Below are 21977 nucleotides of genomic sequence, written 5' to 3' on the forward strand. Positions count from 1 at the left end.
AACAGCAGCAAAAATGGACAAATGAGCAGTAATTTGACCAAAACTAAGTAAAAACATTAACAGAAAATGCCATACATTTATTGTAATATGATGAGGAAAACATAATTTTAGTAATAGAATGTTTAAATATTAAAGAAAAAGGTGTTCCTTATAACGTTGTGATATTATGAGAAACAAAACAACATATAAAGTGTCCTTTGTAGGAAATGGGGTTGCAAAATACAAAATTGAAATAGCAATTTTACAAGAAAAAAGCTATATACTTTTATAATTAATAAATTCATATCACAGGTAAAATCATGACATTTTGGTAGCATACAGATGAAATATTAAAAAATATTTTTTTAATATTAAGTTGGCAAAAAAGTGAAATACAATTGGAATAAAATTATGTTATGAAAATATTTACTAAGATTATTTAAGAAGAAAGCTGACATATGATGAAAAAACAGCAAAAAATGGGGAAAGAGTGTAATTTATAAAACATGTTCATACTAATACCCTTTTTCACCTATATCACAAAACTCAGATGTTTTTTTTTTTCAATTATATACAATATAACTTCTTAGCATACAGTACGTGTTCCATGTGTTGGGCTTGTGGCGTTCGGAGACCCCTGCTTGATTTAGTTGATTATGCCCAGCAGAAAGGACACGAGTACCTAATGTTGTGGCCAGTATATTTGGGGGGCTGCACGGTGGACGAGTGGTTAGCGCGCAGACCTCACAGCTAGTTCAATTCCACCCTCGGCCATCTCTGTGTCTGTGTCTCTCCGGTTTCCTCCCACATTCCAAAAACATGCTAGGTTAATTGGCCACTCCAAATTGTCCATAGGTATGAATGTGAGTGTGAATGGTTGTTTGTCTATATGTGCCCTGTGATTGGCTGGCCACCAGACTATGGTGTACCCCGCCTCTCGCTTGAAGACAGCTGGGATAGGCTCCAGCACGCCAGCGACTCGTGAGGATAAGCGGTAGAAAATGAATGAAATGAATGAATGGAAACGATACTTAGCCTGCAGTGGAGCGGGAATTAAACTAAGGAGCTGCACAGGTAATTCTAGAAGAAAAGCTTATAATTCATAATCCACCTCAACCACATGAACATCTAAAATGATCAATCAGACAGATATACCGTACAACAAACGGTGTTATTCTTAATGTTTTAGTGGTCGGCGCTTTAAGACGCACAATAATGTAATATGGAAAAGAAGATGATGCAGAGTAAGAGATACGTAACACAGCAGTGTGATTAAAATTCAGCTTGCCTATACTGTAGTATTATGTAGATGCAAAAATACCTTCTTGTCAGCATGTTACAAAGGTGTTCTGCCCACACCATGTAGCAACCGTACCAACGACGAAGGTCATGACTAATGATTGCAAATCCATTCTGAGAAGATCAACTGGCAGCTTTTTCTAATAGCGGAGTCGTGATCTACCAAAAAAAAAAAAAACCCATCAACGTCCTCTTAGTGACGGCACCAGTTACCCACAAATCCTCCACGTTAAGCACCATGCTCGGCGCTTAGACCCAACACAAGCTACAGTTTGAGCAGCCTGTTCTAATGTTGGTGAAACATCAGTGTTTAATAGCAAGGAGTTCTGGTCCAATACTGTCTTGGCATAGAAAAGCAGCTTGATTTTGAATGTTCAACACCACCAGAAATGATTAAATTACACACTAAATTAATCATTAAACTACACTCAACCATTCAAGTCAACGCTCCTTTGGCAAATCATATTTGTATGCATACAATAAAGGACTGACTCTAATTGGATCTCAAAATTCTAATGGTGTTAAAAAAATAAATTGCAAAATGTGCAGATAAGCGTCTGAAAACCGTATGTCCTGAAAAAGCAAGATTAGGCTGCTTTGCCAACACGGCACACACAGACAAAGCGCTACTCTAGCGGGACAAAAGGTTCCCGACTTTTAGACAGCCACCATTTTTCACAAATTATTAAAACGAGGAAAGGAAAGGAAGAAAATTTGCCAGCAAGACCACGTCTGCGAGGAATATATTGTGCACCGTGAGGCAATATTCTTGGGGAAGGCAGCATAATACAACTACGGGGAATTGTTTATTTCCATATAACCATACAACCTCCTGCCACCATTCATCCACATTCCTGCCAGCAAATACAAATGACATTGGTAATAAGGCAGCTGGCCTCACAAGGACTACATTTTTACCAAAGTACCATAAAGTACACTTCAAGGTGACCCCAGAGCCCAATGCCGTTAGATCAGGGGTGGGCAAACTACGGCCCGGGGGCCACATCCGGCCCGCCAAGTGTTTGAATACAGCCCGCCCAATCTTTCAAAAGTATTTAATTTAAACTCAACATACAACCTGGCATCATGGCCTGAGCCAACCTTTTGATGGTTGTATCAATTTTGTTGTTTGACATGGTCTGTTGTTTACAAAGTGCTCCTGAAAAAAGAGACACAAGCACATAATAATAATAAAAATTTAATAATTATTATATTATTATTATAACTATTATGATTATTATATTTATTATATTAATGCTAATTATTATATTAATTATATATAATAATATTGTTATATTTGCATATTTTATTTTTAATTTATTTTATATTTTATTTTATTTTATTTTTTTTATTTTAATTTTATTTTAATTATTATAATATTTTATTGTTTTTAAAATATTTAAATATAAATATAAAATAATAAATAATAATAGATTGCATGACAATTTTACAGATACAATAATACCAGGTGGACTGTTACGTGTAAAATATATAGTCTGCCCCCCCCCCCGGAAATTTTGTTATATCAATGCGGCCCACGAGTCAAAAAGTTTGCCCACCCCTGCGTTAGATGGATATGTTTATATGTATAGAAATAGACGAATGAGCGAATCAGGCATCCTGAAAGTACGAGTCCAGGTCTTCTGTAATCTCGGAACAATCTTGCGATGCACTGGTGTTGACCGCCGCCTTTTCTTGAGTAGCAGCAGAGTTTCTGGCAGCAGAGTTGTTACCCTGCGACCTCTGCGGGGTGTCCGTCTCTTGCTTGGTGTCCTTGCCTCCCCCCAAAGTCTTCTGGCTCTCCAAAAAGTACTCGTTAGGGTGATTAAGGGAGAAGTTGGCATCCTCTATCTGGAGAAATGCATTCATTCAAGGTTAGCTTGCAATGAAATAGCAGATGCTGGTAAAGATACGGTATTGAATGCCATATCGCTTTGTTTACAAACAAAACATGTGATGACATTTGGTCAGCAGCTTCAATGTGACTGAGTAACATTCATTCCTTCATTTTCTATGCCGCTTGTCCTCACCAGGGCCGTGGTCGCTATCCTCACGTTTCCGTGTGGATCGCCCCTTCAGCGCATTCCACTCTCAGCTCATAGTTAAAACAGTGCTATCAATACAATCTATGAAATAATGAATGCACTGTTAAAAGTAGTCAACAGTTTGCATTGCAGTATCTATGACTGACTACATTGTTTCTAATATTTCCCCCTTCCGTGTAGCTCAATATGGAGTAATGCTGAGTGCAGCATCAACACATATTGGAATAAATAATTCAACGGTGCAATAAAATCCTGTAAAATGTACAGACGTTAGCTATCAGCAGAAGGTATGAGGGACATTTGAGGATAAAGATCAAGCCTCAGCTTCTCCGTGGTAACATCCAATTTAAAAAATATATTGACTTACATTGTGTGTCAGCTCAAAGTACTTCTGGCAGGCCAGCTGATAGTGCATCCCTTTGACCAACTCCAAAATCTGTAGGGACAGGGAAGAAAAAGTCATGATGTTTACAAAAACAAACATGTCTTCCCCGCAGATATAATTAACAAACTGACAGGTATATTGAGGATTTTTCTTAGATTAATGAGTTGACCTTTAGTTGAATTAACTTTGGAGGCAATTACAGATTTTGTTTTTGTTGAATGGAACATTAAGCACCGGGATGGATTGCCATTGGAATAAACAGATTCAAGAGTAAATATTAAGAAAAGCACCGAAAGCTGTCGCCTCATTGGCACGGCTGTGAAATCAATAACTACAGCAGGCGGCGATGGCAGCGTAGCGGGGATCAGGAGTGACAATGTAGGCCTGAGGACTCCACCTACCTGATTGATCCCACTGGGGGACACCTTGTAGAACTGAAGCTTCTGCTTGAGCAGCTCGGGGTCACTGTGTCGAAATGGACATCCTGGAACACACAAGAGGAACAGGAGGACATGAGCTGGAAACAGCTTCTGGTAAGACTTTTTTTCAAAAGGTGTTGGAGTGTGTCTGTGGGATTTGTTTGGGCCATTCATTCGGAAGAGGTCAGAGGTCACAAATGCTTGGTGTTTAAAGATTCTCACTCTCAATTTCTTGCACGCCAAATTATCCAACCATGCCTTTATAGACCTTGCGTTGTTCCCATTGCATAAAATTGTTGAAAATACCGTATCCAAATTTATATTCTGTGCTTTTAAGTTTTCAAAAGAGGGACCAAAACTGGTGGGGTGTGTGGCAACGGAATTGTGGGGCTTTTCGGGTTCCGACACCGAAGATGACAACTTTAGTGGTTTTAGTGTGGAAGGAGGAGGATGAGGACAGCAATGACGGTGACTTTTCAGGTCGGCTACTGTTTAACCAGTCATGTTAACACGTACCGGTCAGCACATGGTTCTTTCTCTTTGAATCTAGTGGGCGTGGCTTATATTCATGTGTGGTCAATAGTCCGGAAATTACGATATCGGCCTTTTATTTTTATATTTCTCCACCGGGAGGTGCGACTGAGTCCCATTCAAAGCATGCAGAAAAATGTCACACCATTCTTTCTATAAGGTCCCGCTTGATGGATGAATACCGTGTGTGTGTGTGTGTGTAATTCGCATCTGTGTAATCATTTATTTTTTGCACTTCATTATGTTCCCCAAGCGTGAGGCAGGCTCTGGGGGAAGCTTGTAAAAGAAAGTGAAAATTAAAACGTAGTGGAATTAGACATCGTAAAACACACAGTGGAGTCATCAACATCGGTTGGCTGCATGCCCGTTACAAGCTGCTCAAACGCCACGACCATCATGAAGGCTAAAGATGGCAAATGATCTTCTGTTGTCAAACGTCCTCCTCCAGATAACCTTATCTCTCCCTCCTTTGCAACGCCCCTTCCGGTGTGCAAGACAACTACAGGGATAAAAGTAAGGATTTATTTCTTTATTTCTTCATAATTTCCGTTTTGTTTGTTTTTCCAAGCAGACTGAGCGTGTGTAAAGTATACCGCATATTTTACAGCAGTTTGCGAGAAGTTGACAGCTTTTGTGGCGAGTGAGGACATATAAAGTGGAACTAAGGTGTCTATCCTCACTAGGGATTGATTAATGAATTGATGATCCAAAAGTATTTTTTCCATATCATGTACCTCAAATGTAGTATCTGCTTCAATGTTCCATCTAGCAGCTGTCAACTCACCATGATGGTCGCCTTGGCTGGGTGGGTTTGACAAAATCACCTTCATGCAGCTGTAGGGGGTGTAGTCTGTCCTCTTGCCTTCTTTGCCAAACATGTGGCGGATGCTGTAAGCGTACTGTTTGTCAAACTGAGGACAGAAAAAGGGAGCGAAACAAGGGAGGACGGGGTGAGGGGGGACAAGGTTGGGGTGAAAAGAGATGTTGTTATACATCATGTCAGTGTTGACGCTGTTGTTGTCCCTCAAAGAAATATGACGCTATTAGATGGAACCTGTGGTGGAGGTGAAGCTAGCGGAGTGGTGGCTAACAGCCATTTTCCTGCCCATGCTTTTGTCTTAACATTGGCATTTTCATGCATGCTTCAAAAGAATGTGACGGAGCGCCTTTGTGCAGCCATTAAAAGTGAATTAAGGTTTCCCGCCTCTAAAACTCAAATAGTATATTGCTTCTACATTCTCACATAAACACATGCAATAACCCATTCATGATGCAATAAAGCCCTTGAACTTGCTAATGTAACAATTTAAGCATGGCAATTTAAAACGCATCAAGTCTTCTCCAAGTACAATAAATCTCTTATTAATTATTGAGAGGCTCTCGGGATTCATGAGAGGCAGCCTCTGGAGTCTAAGACCCCCCACCTCCTTTATGAAGATGAACTTTGACACTCCGCTGCCAGTTAAGTGTGTTTAATGGCTATTCAACATCAAATTAGAACATAAAAACCTCGTGTGCCAGATGATGTCATGCTGTATCTTCCAGGTAAGACTAAACTGGAAGTACTGCAGTGACCCCGATTCTTTACGATTCCTTTACAGATTCTACCAATTATATACCACGTCCTCTATTTATCACCATTTTGCAGTTTTTGAAATGTTGATCCAATACATTTCTTAGCCAATTCACCATCCGTTTGGGGGGGGGGGGGGGGGATGGTTGACCTCGAGTTTTTACATTTTCTAATAAAAATATTAAATTTCAACTTCAAAAGTCAACAATATTGGAACGTATAAACTATGTAGTCACTCTTAACACTGATTACCGTTTGTACCTGGGAAGTGAGTCTCTTCACATTTACACTACACAGCTGACATTGGCTGTCCGACCGCACTTTATGTCCGATACGTATATCATCCAATACAGATACATACAATACAGCAGCACTTCCCTCAAACTAGATTACAAACTAATCAGATTACATCTAATGTAATGAATTAACACATTATGTTTGTGTCAGATAACAAAATACTGCAAAATATTAAATTAAACAATGCTGGTAACTATACAAGTTGGAAACTGCACATTTCTATGTGGCACAAACACCCGTATGAAAAGTGTACAGTATGCCATTCTGGAGTAATGCAATAAGTGTCGCTTATCATTTTGCTGCAGGGATGCAAGCTGCATGTGACTCCTTTTGTGATTCTTCCAGTGGTGTGATATTAGATTACAAGTATTGAAGGAAGCACTTTACAATCATTGTAAATTGAATTGGTTGAATTCAAATTTGAACCCCCCCTGATGTGTTGCCATAATCAAATGCAAAAGTTAATAATATGAGTTAAGGGCAAACTTAACAGGCCATGTACTGCTGATGGGGCCCGGGATGGGAAAAATTAGTTTAGAGTTTGTCATTTAATCTCCAACTGTGATAACGATAATCCTGGATGTACCCGCAATTTAGCTGACCTCTGGAGGAGTTTAGAACATCTAACAGGGAGGGGGAAATTAAAAAAAAAGGGGGTACAAAAGATGCATTAACAGAGACGCATCTCGTGCAGCATCTTGGCTCATGAGCTCTTGATCATCCACCCCCCCTTGCATGAGGACGCATTTACAAAAACCTGCGGCGTTGCACACAGCGAAATAGGACACAATCAAAGGGATTATGTGCAAGTGTGTATGTATAAACTTGGCATAGGTTCTTAGGCACAGTCCATAGTGACTGATCTCCCTCTAGGTCCAATCTGTCTTGGATGTAATTTCATTAAAATACTTCCATTGATAATCTACACCACAGGCATTTGCACACACAAACAAGGTACGAGATTAATATAGAACAGACAAGTTGTACAAGTAAAAGTTACTTTTTCCAAGTCATTCCAGGACACAGTGCACAGGGAGTCTTTAGAATCGAAAAATTATGCGGCTATTTGCATTACACCAACACAAAAGGAGTATTTCTTCCAATCCCAATATGTAACTTGACTTGTCTAGTGGGTATGCTGTACTGTGTTGTGTATGAAGTGACCCACGGTGGCAGTGATATGATATAACAAACACAGGTGCAATTTATTGATGGCCTTTTGATTTGATTGAGTCCCATCCTTTTGCCATTCATCCATGACCATCGGTCCCATAATGCATGGGACCGTGTTGGAAGGCTCTGCACACAATTCCTGGAAGCTGAAAACATCCCGGTTCTTGCATGGCCAGCGTACTCACCAGACATGTCACGTATTGGATTGGCATATATGGTATTTCAGCAAATGGGTTTCACACCGACTCTCCATATGGCTAGACGACACATTTTGGAGTGGCCTTTAACTCATTCGCTACCAAAGATGCATTTCTGTTTTGTTTTTTTACCAGACTGCTTGCTCCCAAAGACATTATTTATACGTCTTTTATGTTGTTTTTTTTTGCACAAGAGGCACAAAGAGGTACTGATGGAATTACACAAGAGATCATTTTGGTGCGTTTTTAACCTGACAAAACAGCCACAAGGTAGCAGAAGTGCGTTTCATAAGGGCTTGGACAGCATCTCTCTCATAGAAATACATGTTCTGCAGAAACCAGGAAGTGAAAAGGCTTTCATTTTAATGCAGACCTACCTACATGTACAAATTGATAGTACTTAACATGCAATTTGACTCATGACTATGCTTGTATACTCTCCATTTTATTCCATTTTCCTGGTGTTTCAAGTACAGTGCGGATGAATAAATACATATCAGTTTCTCTAGTATTTCAAATCGGGGTATTTCAGTATATCAAGTTAAGTGGGGGAGGGGGTGGCGAATAGGCACTACGTTGAGTGTTCAAAGTTGAGTTTTAGCCTACTGTAGGTTACGGATGCAACAGTAGCTTGTGTTTTAAGATCATTCAAATCTGCAAATGTAAACCTGTTGTTCTAGCAATCAAGTCTGGTGCTTGTGTGTCTTGCAGGACATTACAGTAACATTACTGACAACTAGTGACCGGTGTAGCATCTTTGAATGCATCTTCTAAATGCCTCATATTTGTAATTTACTTGATTTAACCATTTATAATCTTGCAAATTTCAAATTTTATTTTTTACTAATAATAGGCCATATTCAATAACAAGAGGATGATTTATTAATGATTATTATTATTATTACTAATGGAAAAAAACATGATACAGTGAAACCTTGAAATTGGAAGTGCAACATGGCGAGGGATTACTGTGTTGTGTTCATTGCAGACGTGACATTAGGAACCATCATGACGATCATCTTTGTAAACATACCTATAAAATGATGTAATTATGTTTTTCTTCCCATGTAAAAAAAAAAATCAAATGAATTATTACAAAGTGGTAATATAAAAAAAGTGCACTGGTAATAAGAGCGCAGTTATGAGAGAGTGTAATGCATATTTACAACTGTTGTTGCAAAGACACCGCAGGAAATCCTGGCTGTAAAATGAATATTGCTGTCAAGTTGTGTAAATCAATAAAGTCAATTAAACCAACAGCCAAGGCCTGCACAACACAAACAGTACAATGTTCCAAATGTGTTGCCACACACATGCAGCACATAGAGTTCCCACCATCAAATTCTTCTACAAGAACAATGCATAGCATGTACAGATTTCATCACCCCCCCACCCCCCTCTCTCCCTCCGGGCCTCCCTTTCGGCATCGCTGGCGCCCATCGCTCCACCACGCGTGTCGCATACTAATGAAGCGACTTTGTGCAGCCCACCACAAAGACCAGACTCACACACACACAGCGAGTGCATGGCAAGCTGGTCATTGCTGTGTCGTGTTTTAATGCACAAAAAGACCACCGTCACACACCCTGGGAATTGAACATAGAGTAAAAGACACCTGTACTGTGACAGCAGTGCACTGGAGTATTCACATGAGTCTTCCTGACAACCAGATGGTGGAAGACACGAGGGACGGCGGGAGAAAACTGATGAGCAAGTTGTTAATTATTCCACTGGAGTGTTTTTTGGATGGCAGCAGGACATTGAGGCATAACGCCCGACATCATTTGTGTTTTTTAGCAAGCACAAAACTAACAAACCATTACTGACATTGCTGAAAATGGATTTTCACAGATGAGCTATGGAACCACATCTGTATTTCTCCCACAGGTATTATATTACACTCCAATACAGGTGCAAGCAGTGAGACCTATTCTTTACAATATGAATGAAGAACGACCTGAATTTGCATGTATCACAGCCGAGACAGAATACACTGCATCTTGTTTAGAGTAAAGGTTTTTTTTTTTTTTTTTGCTTTTGGACTTCACTATAGCACTTCTAGGTATTTACTTACAAGCATGAGGTGTACAAGCTGGTATTATACTGTATCTGTAGATGACGTCTAATTTATTGGCCGTGACGCATGTGCATATAATTTTTATGAATTCTGCCACCCCAGCCGAGCCCCATAATAATGTGTTTATGGGGACGCCTAACAGATGTTGTTGAGAATTAAACTCTGAAACTGGTGCGTGGAATTGCTGGGGTTATAGTTAGTGAACACAAAGCCACGAGATAGCGGTGTATTGTATGTGCATTATTTTTGTTAAATACACTCAATGTCTCCCTCTGATATTCACATAAACTATGGATGTCATGATTTTCCACAATCACAGTGTATGCATCAATTAATCATAATCACTATTTGGTATGGTATGAAATTTGCTCTGAATTCTTTAATATTTGGGGTTAAGAAGTGAATGATGTATCAAATTAAAGTTCAGGTCATGTCTTATCAGATTAATTAATCACCGACTTTAGCCTAACCTCTTCATTCATTCATTGTTTCAACCAGTGTTGGTTGCATTTTATTCAAATATGTGAAAACATGCATGGCTCTCACTGGAAAAAAGTTTGGACACCCCTTTTAAGGACCAATAGAGCAGGTGGGTTAGGTTTATCAAAGCAATAATAAATAAACAACTAAGCTACAGACCAACATCCCATTGTTTTTCCCCTTTTGCAAGACTAGCTGAAAAAGAATAAATATTCAATAGTGAAAGAACACACTTTCTACCGCTTTCCTCTTAAGTCTAAAACAATGAAGTGATAATTGATTGTTGACTTTGTGGATTCATTTGGTAGAGCCTGTGTCAAATGTAAAAACCACTAATATTGTGCTTTCAAAACATAATGTGGACATGCAGACAGTCCTGAGTACATAATGACCAAAGACGTCCTTTTCAGCAAAGCAACACCATTAGTATGTCAGTCCGATTGAGGGCAGTTGAAAACAGCAATCAAAATCACTCGACTCATTGAACAAAACTGTCAACAAAAACAAAGTATTACCCTGTCTGCATCCACTTTGCCTCGAATAAATTCCGACCTCCAGAACTGCAGCGCCTGCTCTAGAGAGAGGCCGATGCCTTTGAGGAAGAGGCCGTACTGCATGCGGCCACCATGGCGGAGATGATGGTTCTCTCTTAAGGCCTGATGAAGCTGCCTCATGCACAGGGGGAAGGACTTGCCTGAGAGCTACAGGTGGACATCAACAAAAAGAGATTATTTATTTATTCATGTTCTCCTCTGTTTTTGTACCACATAAACAACATAAAAAGCCACTTACCGAATCTATTTGTTCCAAGGAGATTTTACCAACATTTTTCTGGATGCTGTAGTCCTGTCCCAAATAGGCATTGCTGTGAAAGACAAAGGTGACGATATAGGAGTATAGTTGGATTTTATTTGTGCACCAAATCACAAGCAAGCATTGTTGGGCAGGCAGTGTTACGTATCATAATTACCAACATCATTACAATGTAGTCAAACTTTGGTTTTGCCCCAGTTTTCATGTTTAGTTTTTTTTTTGTCAAAAACCTCTAGCGACATTGTTTTCCTTGGTTTTGGTACAGTATTACACAGAACAAACTAGTCCAATTATTCTGTACTGTATTGTTCCACAAAATCGAGTGGCCAAACAAAGCAGTTGCTGACTCGTGGTCCGTACATTTTTTCATTGCGCGTAACTGCTATATATATAACCTGCCACGGGGCCAAAGAAAGTGACAGCAATTTGAGAAACACTGTTGAATTTGATCTTTCCAGAAAGACATTCGCATCAAGTTCCACCCATTCGTCTTTTATTATTATTTTGATTTATTTTCTTCATGTAAGCATACACATCTTCTCTATATACACGTTTTGTTCATTTGAGACATTTTAGGGGTTTTCCTATGGGAAAAATCACCTTGGTTTTCATCAAAGATTTAGGAGGAAATTAATAGAAAATAATGAAAAAAGTTTTACCAACATTTTGCTTTGGTTCTCATATACTGTCTAGGTCAGGGGTGGGCAAACTACGGCCCGGGGGCCACATCCGGCCCGCCAAGTGCTTGAATACGGCCCGCCTGTTCTTTCCAAAGTATTTCATTTAAACTCAGCATACAACCTGGCATCATGGGTTGAGCCAACCTTTTGATGGTTGAAGTAGCTGGTTTATCAATTTTGTTATTTGATGTGGTCTGTTGTTTACAAAATGCTCCTAAAAAAGGGACACAAGCACATAATAATAATAATAATAATAAATATAAAAATATATATTTTTTCCAATAATATTAAATAAATAATAATTATATTAATAATACAATCAATAAATATTATTAATTATTACCATTAATAATTAATACGAATATGTTAATTCGTAAAATATTAATTTAAACATAATTATTAATATTAATGATATTAAGTAATAATAGTAATAAATAAAAATAGTTATTAAATATCGATAATAATCATTATTATTATTATTATTATTATTATTATTATACATTTAATTTCTAACACACTTTATATCAAATAAATAATTTCAAAGTGCACATATAGCAGTATGTAAAACGTGTGTGAAATATACGTGTAAAAATTGACCGTTACGTGTAAAATATTATAGTCTGGCCCCCCCGTCAATGTTGTTAAATCAATGCGGCCCACAAGTCAAAAAGTTTGCCCACCCCTGGTCTAGGTTATTATGTAATATTGCACAGAAACCTTTTTACACTTCGGCACATTAAAATGTCTGGTAGTGACGTGGATGATGTGGACATACTACTCCTAGCATTGCTTGTTTATTCACACACCCAACACCAGATCTCACAATGCTTAGTTAATGCAATATTCCGGTATCTTGGTAGGCTCATTAATTTGACAAACTCATGAGGATGTTACACAAACTAGACTGTTCCATCCTGGCAGAAAAAAAACAAAAACAAAACAAGGAAGGTAAGGTGGCAAAAGGGGTAAAGGTCTCTTCTCTCCCCCCCGCCTCACCACCCTCTTCAGGAAAGGTGAAAGTGATTATTTTCTTCGCCGATTAACTTCAAGCTTGTTTTTTCGATTAATCAAGTAGAAAGTCTGTTAGAATCTAGACCAGTGGATCACAATTATTTGCTGTTCTGCTCCTTTCCCCGCTGGGACATAAAGGTTTTCACGACCCCCCAATTTAAAATACTATCGAGAAACCGATATTTATTTATTCATGTGCAGACCGAACTCCAAACTCAAACCAGGAAAATGCAACAAAATGGAGAGCTGTGAAGCATACAGGCGTATTCAAGATAATAAAAAACAAATACCAAAATTGTTGTTGATTAACTGGATAACCGATTAATCGTGTATTAATTGTTGCAGTGCGATGTTTATTTATCCATTTTGTTTATCGTATTTCACAGTGTTTTCCCGCACGTGTTGTCTATAAAATACATTTTTATTGCTATAAAAAGAACAAACTGAAGAAAGTTTCAATGGAAAGTGGGTTTATTCAGGGTAGAATCGTTTGGAATCTGCTGTCATGTTGCAGGCCGTCGGAATATTAAGGTAAAATGGCAGTCATTTAGGTGAAAAAGTAATGGGAATGACTGGAATGACTTTATGCAATGCATGAATCCTGTGCGCTGCTAGTAACTGCTATGATTGCCACATTAACCTCACCTCAAATCTTAAAAAGAACCACGACCTTAAAGGCAGTTAATCAATATCGGCAGATTTTGGCAATCTCAAGCGGCAGTGCTTTTCATCACATTGTGCTTCGCCACCAGAGAGATTAAAGGCCTGCCCACTAACGCTCATCACAACAATGAGCCGACATGGCTTCCTCCGCCCAATTAATGTGATTCTCTTTATCACAAAGACGCCACCCTCACTGTGTTCTGAGCTGTTCTATTTAGGTATTGATTTGTCCATGAAGTCGTGGTTTTGTTCAAAAGAGTGTTTTGTCGGTAATACAAGGCAATATTTAAATGAACGATTATTTGCTTTTTAATTGATTCGAACAATAGTGTGATTGATGTGCTGCTTTGAGAAAATGCAGCTCATACTGTAGTCCGAGTTATGAAAAACGTGTTGTGTTATGTGTGCTCTTCCGCGGTTTATTTGCTGTTTGTGTGTACTGCGTGTACCGCATCTGCACTTGCAGGACCAGGAATGCCTCTTGGGTGCAAAGAATCAATTCCACAACAGCTCTTTTTTGGGGGGTGTTGGGGAAGGGGGTGGAAGGGTCAGCTAAAAGTTATGAATCCCGCTGCTTACCTGAGGTGTTTAAGCAGTGGCTGGAGCCGTTCATCAGAATGCACCGCCGGTAGCGAGCGAGCCGTCAGCTGTAGGGGAGATTGGCATCTCTTGAGTAATGGCAAACAGGGTGGGTCGAAGGATGAGAACAGCCAACACGGCGTTTGAGTGCAAAGATTAAGTACCGTGGAGGGCATTAATTACAACACAACAACATGGATTTGTAGCTTGGCTTATATAACCTTTTTCTTTGGAAAACCGGCATGCAAAAAAATGAAGAAATTATGCAGTTGATGAAATTGTAAACACTTTCTGGATTTCACTGTGACCTGGTTGTAATTAATTGATTAACTCAGCCTATGGATCCCTGTAAACACAGCTCCTATTTAATGAATAGGACGCTAATCAACAGTGGGTAAAGTATTGCACATATTGCCACAAAACGCTTCAATTTGAGCAGGAGGCTTTCATGCTTTTTAAGAGTGCTACATTTTCTGCACCAGCGCTCCATGTCCCCAGTGGAGGACATTACACATAGTTACATTGGTTTCTCATTTGCTTCTCCTATTTGAAAAAGAAGGCGAGCAGTCCCATGACAAGGATGTGCAGGCCAACTTAGCAAATAATAGCAGTAATTGCCATTGAACCAGGTTTGATTCTCCTTGTAGTGCCTCTCCTCTTGCAGCCTTTGTATACAACACTTGGCTACATTTCCGGTTCATTGTGTTGGCAGTCATGTTGTGATATTGTCCAATGTTGTAAATGGAAAATATGATGAAGATTTCCATAACGGCTGCACAGCGGTCGAGTGGTTAGCACGCAGACCCTCGGCCATATCCATTTTAATACCGCTTAGGTTGCGTATCCTAGCTGTCTTTGGGCGAGAGGCGGGGTACACCCTGGACTGGTGGCCAGCCAATCAATCAACAACCATTCACACTCACATTCATACCTGCGGACAATTGGAGTGGCCAATTAACTTAGCATGCGTGTTTTTGGACCATGGGAGGAAACCCACGCACACGGCGTGAACATGCAAACTCCACACAGAGATGCCCGAGGGGGGAGTCGAACCAAGGTCTCATAGCTATAGTACAGTACATATGTTCAGAACTATTAAACAATGTTGTTTGTGTTTTCCCAGCACCACTACATAACTGGACTGTCGTCTCCTCATACTTTTAACACAAAAGGCCTCCAGCTTCCCTCAAAACTTCCCCCAGAACCATTGTGTTGCATGATGTTGCATGCACCTGAGGGCATTCAGTGTGTCTACAACAACAGCATGCACAAGATTATTGTATCTATGTGCGTGGGGGTGGATATAGACTTGCTATGCTTGGCCTAGCCTGCAGATATCTTGTGTCATATGTGCATACTCATTTCCCTCATTTGAACCCTGTGTTTCTTCACTAGGCCTCGGGGCGATAAGCAAAGAGGCAGAGCTGCAGCACAAAGATGAACACATACAGTATAACAACAGCTATTGTAAATACCGCATAGCCCGTGCAGTATGATTCACAGAAAACAGTCAGTGACAGGTGTGGTTGAATCACTGACCATTGTGACCCCGGTCTATTTATTAGCATGCACTCCTTGTTCATAGCAGCAATTTTCCCACTATCCTTCTACACAGCCTTATAGTCATGTCAAACATTTCAGAGCTGCAGGGACTTACCGCAAGAGCTTTGGACAGCCTTGTGCGAAAATCATTTAGCACAATGGTGACAATATCCTGATGTGGGATGTATACGTAGCCTGCCTTTAGGTACACTTTCCTGGTTCGGACCAGATCCAGAGCATCTTGAAAAGGCACCTGAAAAGCAAGAAATGTAGAAGAGTAGGGTTTTTATTCAAATTCATCATATCAATTCAACATATGCATGTAGGGAGTTAAGACATGAATGGCTTTGGAGCATTCATAGCTTAAAAGGATTTACTGAGTCCAAGGTAATATTTATTGGTAAGACTTAAAATGTCAATTTACAGTTTATGACTTGGTGATTACTAGTCAGTATACAATCATGGCCAAAAACACTGGCACTCCTGAGCTTCTGTCAGATAATGCACCACTTCTTCCAAACAATTGAAACAATTATATGTGCTTAAACGTAATGTTCATGCCGCTTCATTTATATTTCCATGCCGCTTATCTCACTAGGGTCGCGGTATGTTGGAGCCTATCCCAGCTGTCTTCGGGCGAGAGGCGGGGTACACCCTGGACTGGTGGCCAGCCAATCACAGGGCACATATAGACAAACAACCGTTCACACTCACATTCATACCTATGGACAATTTGGAGTGGCCAATTAAACTAGCTTTTTGGAATGTGGGAGGAAACCGGAGTACCCGGAGAAAACCAGAGAAAAAAGCCAAATCTGATATTCCACGCAGAACCCCAAAAATGGACTGGATAAAATTATTAGCACCCTCAACTTTGGAAAAAATAATTGAAATCAGTCGCTTCCTGTAACCTGTAAATTTTGGGTTCTCCAGCCTGTTTTTTAATATGTCTGGAGTCCACCTGGGACTCCTACCACAGCGTCCCTTTCCCTTCAAACGATGAGCTTGAATTTGTTTGGAAGTGGATGGTGGTTCTTTATCCACCATTCTAACAATGCTTTGTTGCAATCTTTTACCAATTGTTCTCTTCCGTCCACGCATATTGAGTTTGGCTACTGTGCCATGGGCTGTGACCTTCTTGATGATGTTGGCACAGTAGATACAGGAACATTCAGATCTCTGGAGATGGACTTGCAGCTATGCTTTTTACACAAGTTTAGTTTTCAAATCCTGTGACAATTTGTCGCTCTTCTTTCTTTTCTCCATGCTCACTGTGGCGTGCACAAACACACACACACCACAAAGGTTGAGTCACCTTTTTCCTATTTTAACTGGCTGCAAGGAGGAGTTCTAAATTGCCAGCAAGTGAGTCAATTACACATTAAAAGAGCATGGCATGCTTGCAATACAATTATTTCTTCCAATAAAATGCTAATAATTTTGCCCATTTCATTTTTTGAGTTCTGTGTGGAATGAACAGATTTGGCTTTTTTTGTATTGTTCCAATGCAAACAAAAGAAATAAAGCTATGAATACTCGGAGCAGTGGTGCATTTTCTGACAGAAGCACATGGGTGCCATGACTGTATACCCAGCAGCAAAGAAGAACAGAGAAGAACAAAGCTGAACAATATCAAGAGCTACGTCCAGACATTGTTATTACACTGCAGGAGTGTCAAAGGCTTGACAAGTTATCCTGACTTCTGAAAATACACGCTCAATGTTCTACTGTCAGAAGTGCTACACCGCCCAAGAAGTGGGTGAGAGAGATGAGGGAGACTCACTTTGTAGAAATCTTGATCCTCCACAGTGACTCCACTGACAGAGTAGCTGGAGTTGACAAGTTTTTCCTGCAGGGCTCGCTTCTCCTGGACACTAATCTGAAAAGTTAATCAATAAAAGCAAAAAATTGACATCTGGATTGAATGGACCATTAGAGCTTTTATGTGTTAAATAAAGTTGAAATAATCAGGTTCACTATTCAGCTCCATAATATTTAAAACATGCAGTATTGTTACTATTCAGCAGAATAAAAATCCAAAGGTTGTCATTGTGGTCAAACAGCGCCATCTAGTGACGCTATGAAGAACCTCTGTTGGGGGTGACTGAACTTCTGTCTGTTTTAAATAGCAATAAAACATATACAACTATTCATCCATCTACTTTCTATGCTGCTTATTCTCATTAGGGTCACAGGCGGTGCTGGAGCCTTTTATTGAACAGTGCTACTTGTATGCTTTGCATTTTAGCTGTATTATCGCATATTTTTAATAATGCATTATTAGCAACTTAGATTGTGATGCGGGTTGTGTTTTTCTGCAGATAAAATATTTTTTTAATATATTTTTTTCCAACCAAAAATCAGCAAATTAGTGGTGCAGTGTGCGCACAATGTGCGGGCATCCATAGTACATCTTACCGGATCATACTGAAGATTATTTTTGTGCATGAACTCCAGCTTTAGTTTCGGATGCAGTTCATTAAAGCGGCAACGGAACAGATCCACTTCCTGCTGTATGAACCATCGTCTGAGATCCTCCCTGTGATGATCCCATATAAAACATTTTAGTTATTATGTCGTTACACATACAAACTCATCACAACAGGCTGGATAAATTTATTAATGCCAACGAATTAAAGTCAGTATGGATACAGAGCTAACATTTCTACCTCCATGCCACTGATTAAAATTACAGAGGAAATCACTAACACTATAGATCAGAGGAAGTGTGCAGCCGCAGTATTCATGAATCTGACAAAAAGCCTTTGATACAATCAATCATGACATCCTAATAACTAAATTAGAAAGGTACGGAATAAGAGGATTAGTTCTGAACTGGGTCAAAAGCTACTTAGCTGACAGGAAGCAATGCGTACAGCTAGGAGAATACACATCTGCAAGTTCATATATTACGTGAGGAGTTCCCCAGGGGTCAATACTGGGGCCAAAACTGTTCAACTTGTACATCAATGATATCTCCAAAGTTACGAAAGACTTAAAGCTGGTATTATTTGCAGATGATACCACTGCTTTTTGTTCTGGAGGGAGTACAGACGAAATCATTCGAAAGGTCAGAGAAGAAATGGTCACACTAAAAAGATGGTTTGATGATAATAGATTGTCCTTGAACCTAAGTAAAACTAAAATCATGATGTTTGGTAACAGCAGAAAGGACACGCACCAGCAAATACAAATAGACGGTGTGGACATTGAAAGGGTGAAGGAAAATAAATTTCTGGGGATCACAATAGATGAAAATATGAGCTGGAAACCTCATATTACAAATATACAACATAAGGTGGCCAGAAATATTTCAGTATTGAACAAAGCAAAATTTGTTCTCAATCAGAAATCACTCCACACTCTTTATTGCTCTCTGGTTCTACCATATCTTACTTATTGTGTGGAAATATGGGGTCATAACTATAAAAGCAATCTTCACTCGCTAAATGTACTGCAAAAAAGGTCAGTAAGGATAATTCATAATGCCGCCTACAGAGAACATACTAACTCCTTATTTCTAAAATCACAAATACTTCAACTTGCTGATATAGTTCATCTTCGAACAGCTAGAATAATGCATAAGGCTAAAAAATAAGCAGTTAGCTAAAAATGTCATCCAATACTTCTCTACAAGAGAGGAGAAATATGATCTCAGGGAAGAAGTACATTTGAAACACTTCTATGCTAGGACTACGTTATGCTAGCCATAGCATTTCAGTATGTGGAATCAAACTATGGAATGGATTGAGTAAGGAAATCAAACAATGCACAACGATGAGCCAATTCAAGAAACAATACAAGCAGTTGATGTTTGCTAAATACGAGGATGAAGAGTCTTGAACCAGTCATGATGTGCTATATATATCACTATATTGACACGCACTATGGTACACATTATGGCATTGGATGCTCATATCACCGAGTACTTCGGTACAAGGTGCATTATTAAAAAAAAACTAAAAAAACCTTAAACTGTATTATGGAAAGCAGGAAGTGAACAAATGTAACAGTTGCTGATTGTAAAAGTACCAGATGGAGGGGTAGGATTTAATAAGCTTTGCTTCTTCCTACTCCTTTTGGACATGTGGAACTGGGAACTGATTATGGGATGCACTCAATTGTAATCTGATGCATGTTCAAATGAAATAAAACCATTACTTACGTCTGGCAGTAGGCGAGTCTCAGAATGAAGTGGGAGATGTGGTCCTTTCTACGTTTCTCATATTCACTCACCCCACTCTGAGATTTTTTGTCATCCTGTAATATAAACATACTACATGTTTGGGTGCATGTGTGCCAAAAATCAGTGTGTCTGAGTACATTGTATGTATGCAGGTTTTTTATGTGTTTTTGGACACACCAGGACATGTGTAATTGGGGTTTAAGCCAGGGAATTACTGAGCCCATACTGTATATGCAGCCCTGTTCATGATGTGTGTACAGTAGTGCCAAACATACTCACCATCTCAGCTCTGTAAGGAAAGTTCAGGTTCTTAATCTCATGATTCAATTTCTTGATGTACTGGTCGGAAAGTTTGACGTAGCTCACGCCCAAATTCTCAACAGTCTTCAACACTGCAGGGGCAACAAAACATGAAAGAGAGGAAGAACTTTTTTTTTCTATCAACAATAGAGAATTGGGTGTCAAAAATGTGACCTGTGACTCGCAGCACCTTGTACAAATAAAATTAAACCATAAAAACAGCAAAAATGGGAAATGTAGAGCAAAAAGTCACAATGTTAATAAAACATTTTTGAAATGTTAATAATAATAATAATCAACCCATAGATTTGGCCATTAATGTGTATTTTTAAGTCGTTTTATAAAACAATTAAATATCAAGGTGGGCTACACGGTGATCGAGTGGTTAGCACACATGGCCAAGCAGCTAGGAGATCCAGGTTAAATTACCCATTAGGCATCTCTGTGTGGAGTTTGCATGTTCTCCCCATGCGTGCGTGGGTTTTCTCCGGCTACTCCAGTTTCCTCCCACATTCCAAAAACATGCTAGGTTAATTGGCGACTCCAAATTGTCCATAGGTATGAATGTGAGTGTGAATGGTTGTTTGTCTATATGTGCCCTGTGATTGGCTGGCGACCAGTCCAGGGTCTCCAGTCCAGTCTCTCGCCCGAAGACAGCTGGGATAGGCTCCAGCATGCCCGCGACGCTCATGAGGATAAGCGGTAGAAAATGAATGAATGAATATCATAGTGGACACCCCTGCATTACAGGAATATTACGTATATACATATAAATGTCTTACATTTCAATCTCTCCACTGCGAATGTCTCAAATTCTGTAAGAGGGAGGTTTTCAAGTGGAGGTTGTCCATAGAACTGCAAAAGATGTCCATAGAGCTCCGTCTGAGGATTAACAGCAGACTTTCTCTGTCTGCCGGAAAACAGCATGTTGTCTGCAAGCAAAGGTGGATTATGACATACAGTATACAGCACCAGTGAGGAATAGCAACGTTTCTGTGGTTTACAATCATTGACCACCACTGTGACTATTTGGCATGGCAAATCAAGAAAGAGGGACTACCTAAATAATGGTAATCCATAGGTTAATTACCACATTTTACGACAAAGTACGACAAATATGATTAAACTTTAAGTCACAACTGGTCTTGCTGTGGTTGTTTACAGTGCCGAAAGTGGCAACATACTGAGAGGCTTTTATCTATTGATTGGATCTTATTTACCTTTACGGGAGGAGCAAAATAGTCTATATTTCGATCACAATACAGCAGCAGCACATTTTGTGAAGGTAGCTGGCAATCCGAATGTAAATGTCTTATATTGGGTGAGAAACAGTTTAGCTTGACGCAGTTAAGGTTACATTTATTGTAATGCTGTATACTTTTGTTGCAAACAAGACATGATACACTTAACAGCTTTAGGTCTACAAAGGAATAAGACAATTCTACTAGCCTTCATAACTTAGCAGCAGGGAAAATAACGAACTCAAACATAAAAGCAACGCTAAGGGTCATAACATTTACAATATAATATGTTTACGTGAATTACCTAGCAAATAATGAAATCGCGTCTTCTTCCTGCTTGAATCCCGCCAAACACAGAGGGAGGGCTGTTGGAGAAACGCGGGCAATTGTTGATGAACAGATGAAATGGCCAAACCAAGAAGTCCTACTCGTTAGGCTCCGCCCCTTCTTGTCAAATGAGCACTTGTTTTGCTGTTCTCTTCGTCCCGCTATTTTTGTTCTCGTTTG

General features: G+C 39.5%; 1 protein-coding gene across 1 annotated transcript; it reads right to left on the reverse strand.

Moving 5' to 3' along the window:
* Window positions 1–2784: 2784 nt before the first annotated feature.
* On the reverse strand, window positions 2785–21901 carry prim2 (DNA primase subunit 2). Its single transcript, XM_058059112.1, has 14 exons — window positions 21775–21901; window positions 21012–21161; window positions 20209–20321; window positions 19909–20003; window positions 18162–18282; window positions 17527–17622; window positions 15859–15996; window positions 14202–14269; window positions 11248–11320; window positions 10971–11156; window positions 5443–5569; window positions 4110–4192; window positions 3691–3759; window positions 2785–3129 (listed from the first exon to the last, which is right to left on the reverse strand). Exons 2-14 carry the CDS (start codon window positions 21154–21156, stop codon window positions 2890–2892), a joined length of 1554 nt encoding a protein of 517 aa, XP_057915095.1. The 5' UTR covers window positions 21157–21161; window positions 21775–21901; the 3' UTR covers window positions 2785–2889.
* Window positions 21902–21977: the final 76 nt, after the last annotated feature.

The sequence above is a fragment of the Doryrhamphus excisus genome, chromosome 20 (genome assembly GCF_030265055.1).
Source record: "Doryrhamphus excisus isolate RoL2022-K1 chromosome 20, RoL_Dexc_1.0, whole genome shotgun sequence".
NCBI classification, from domain to species: Eukaryota; Metazoa; Chordata; class Actinopteri; order Syngnathiformes; family Syngnathidae; genus Doryrhamphus; species Doryrhamphus excisus.

Bases quoted from the DNA above. Each gene is read 5' to 3' on its own strand.
- prim2 (XM_058059112.1), bottom strand. From the start codon at position 21,156: ATGCTGTTTTCCGGCAGACAGAGAAAGTCTGCTGTTAATCCTCAGACG. The intron at 15,997-17,526 runs GTGAGTCTCCCT...CTTGCTTTTCAG, and splicing joins AGGATCAAGATTTCTACAAA to GTGCCTTTTCAAGATGCTCT. The intron at 5,570-10,970 runs GTAATACTTTGT...TTCTGTCCTCAG, and splicing joins GCAAAGTGGATGCAGACAGG to TTTGACAAACAGTACGCTTA.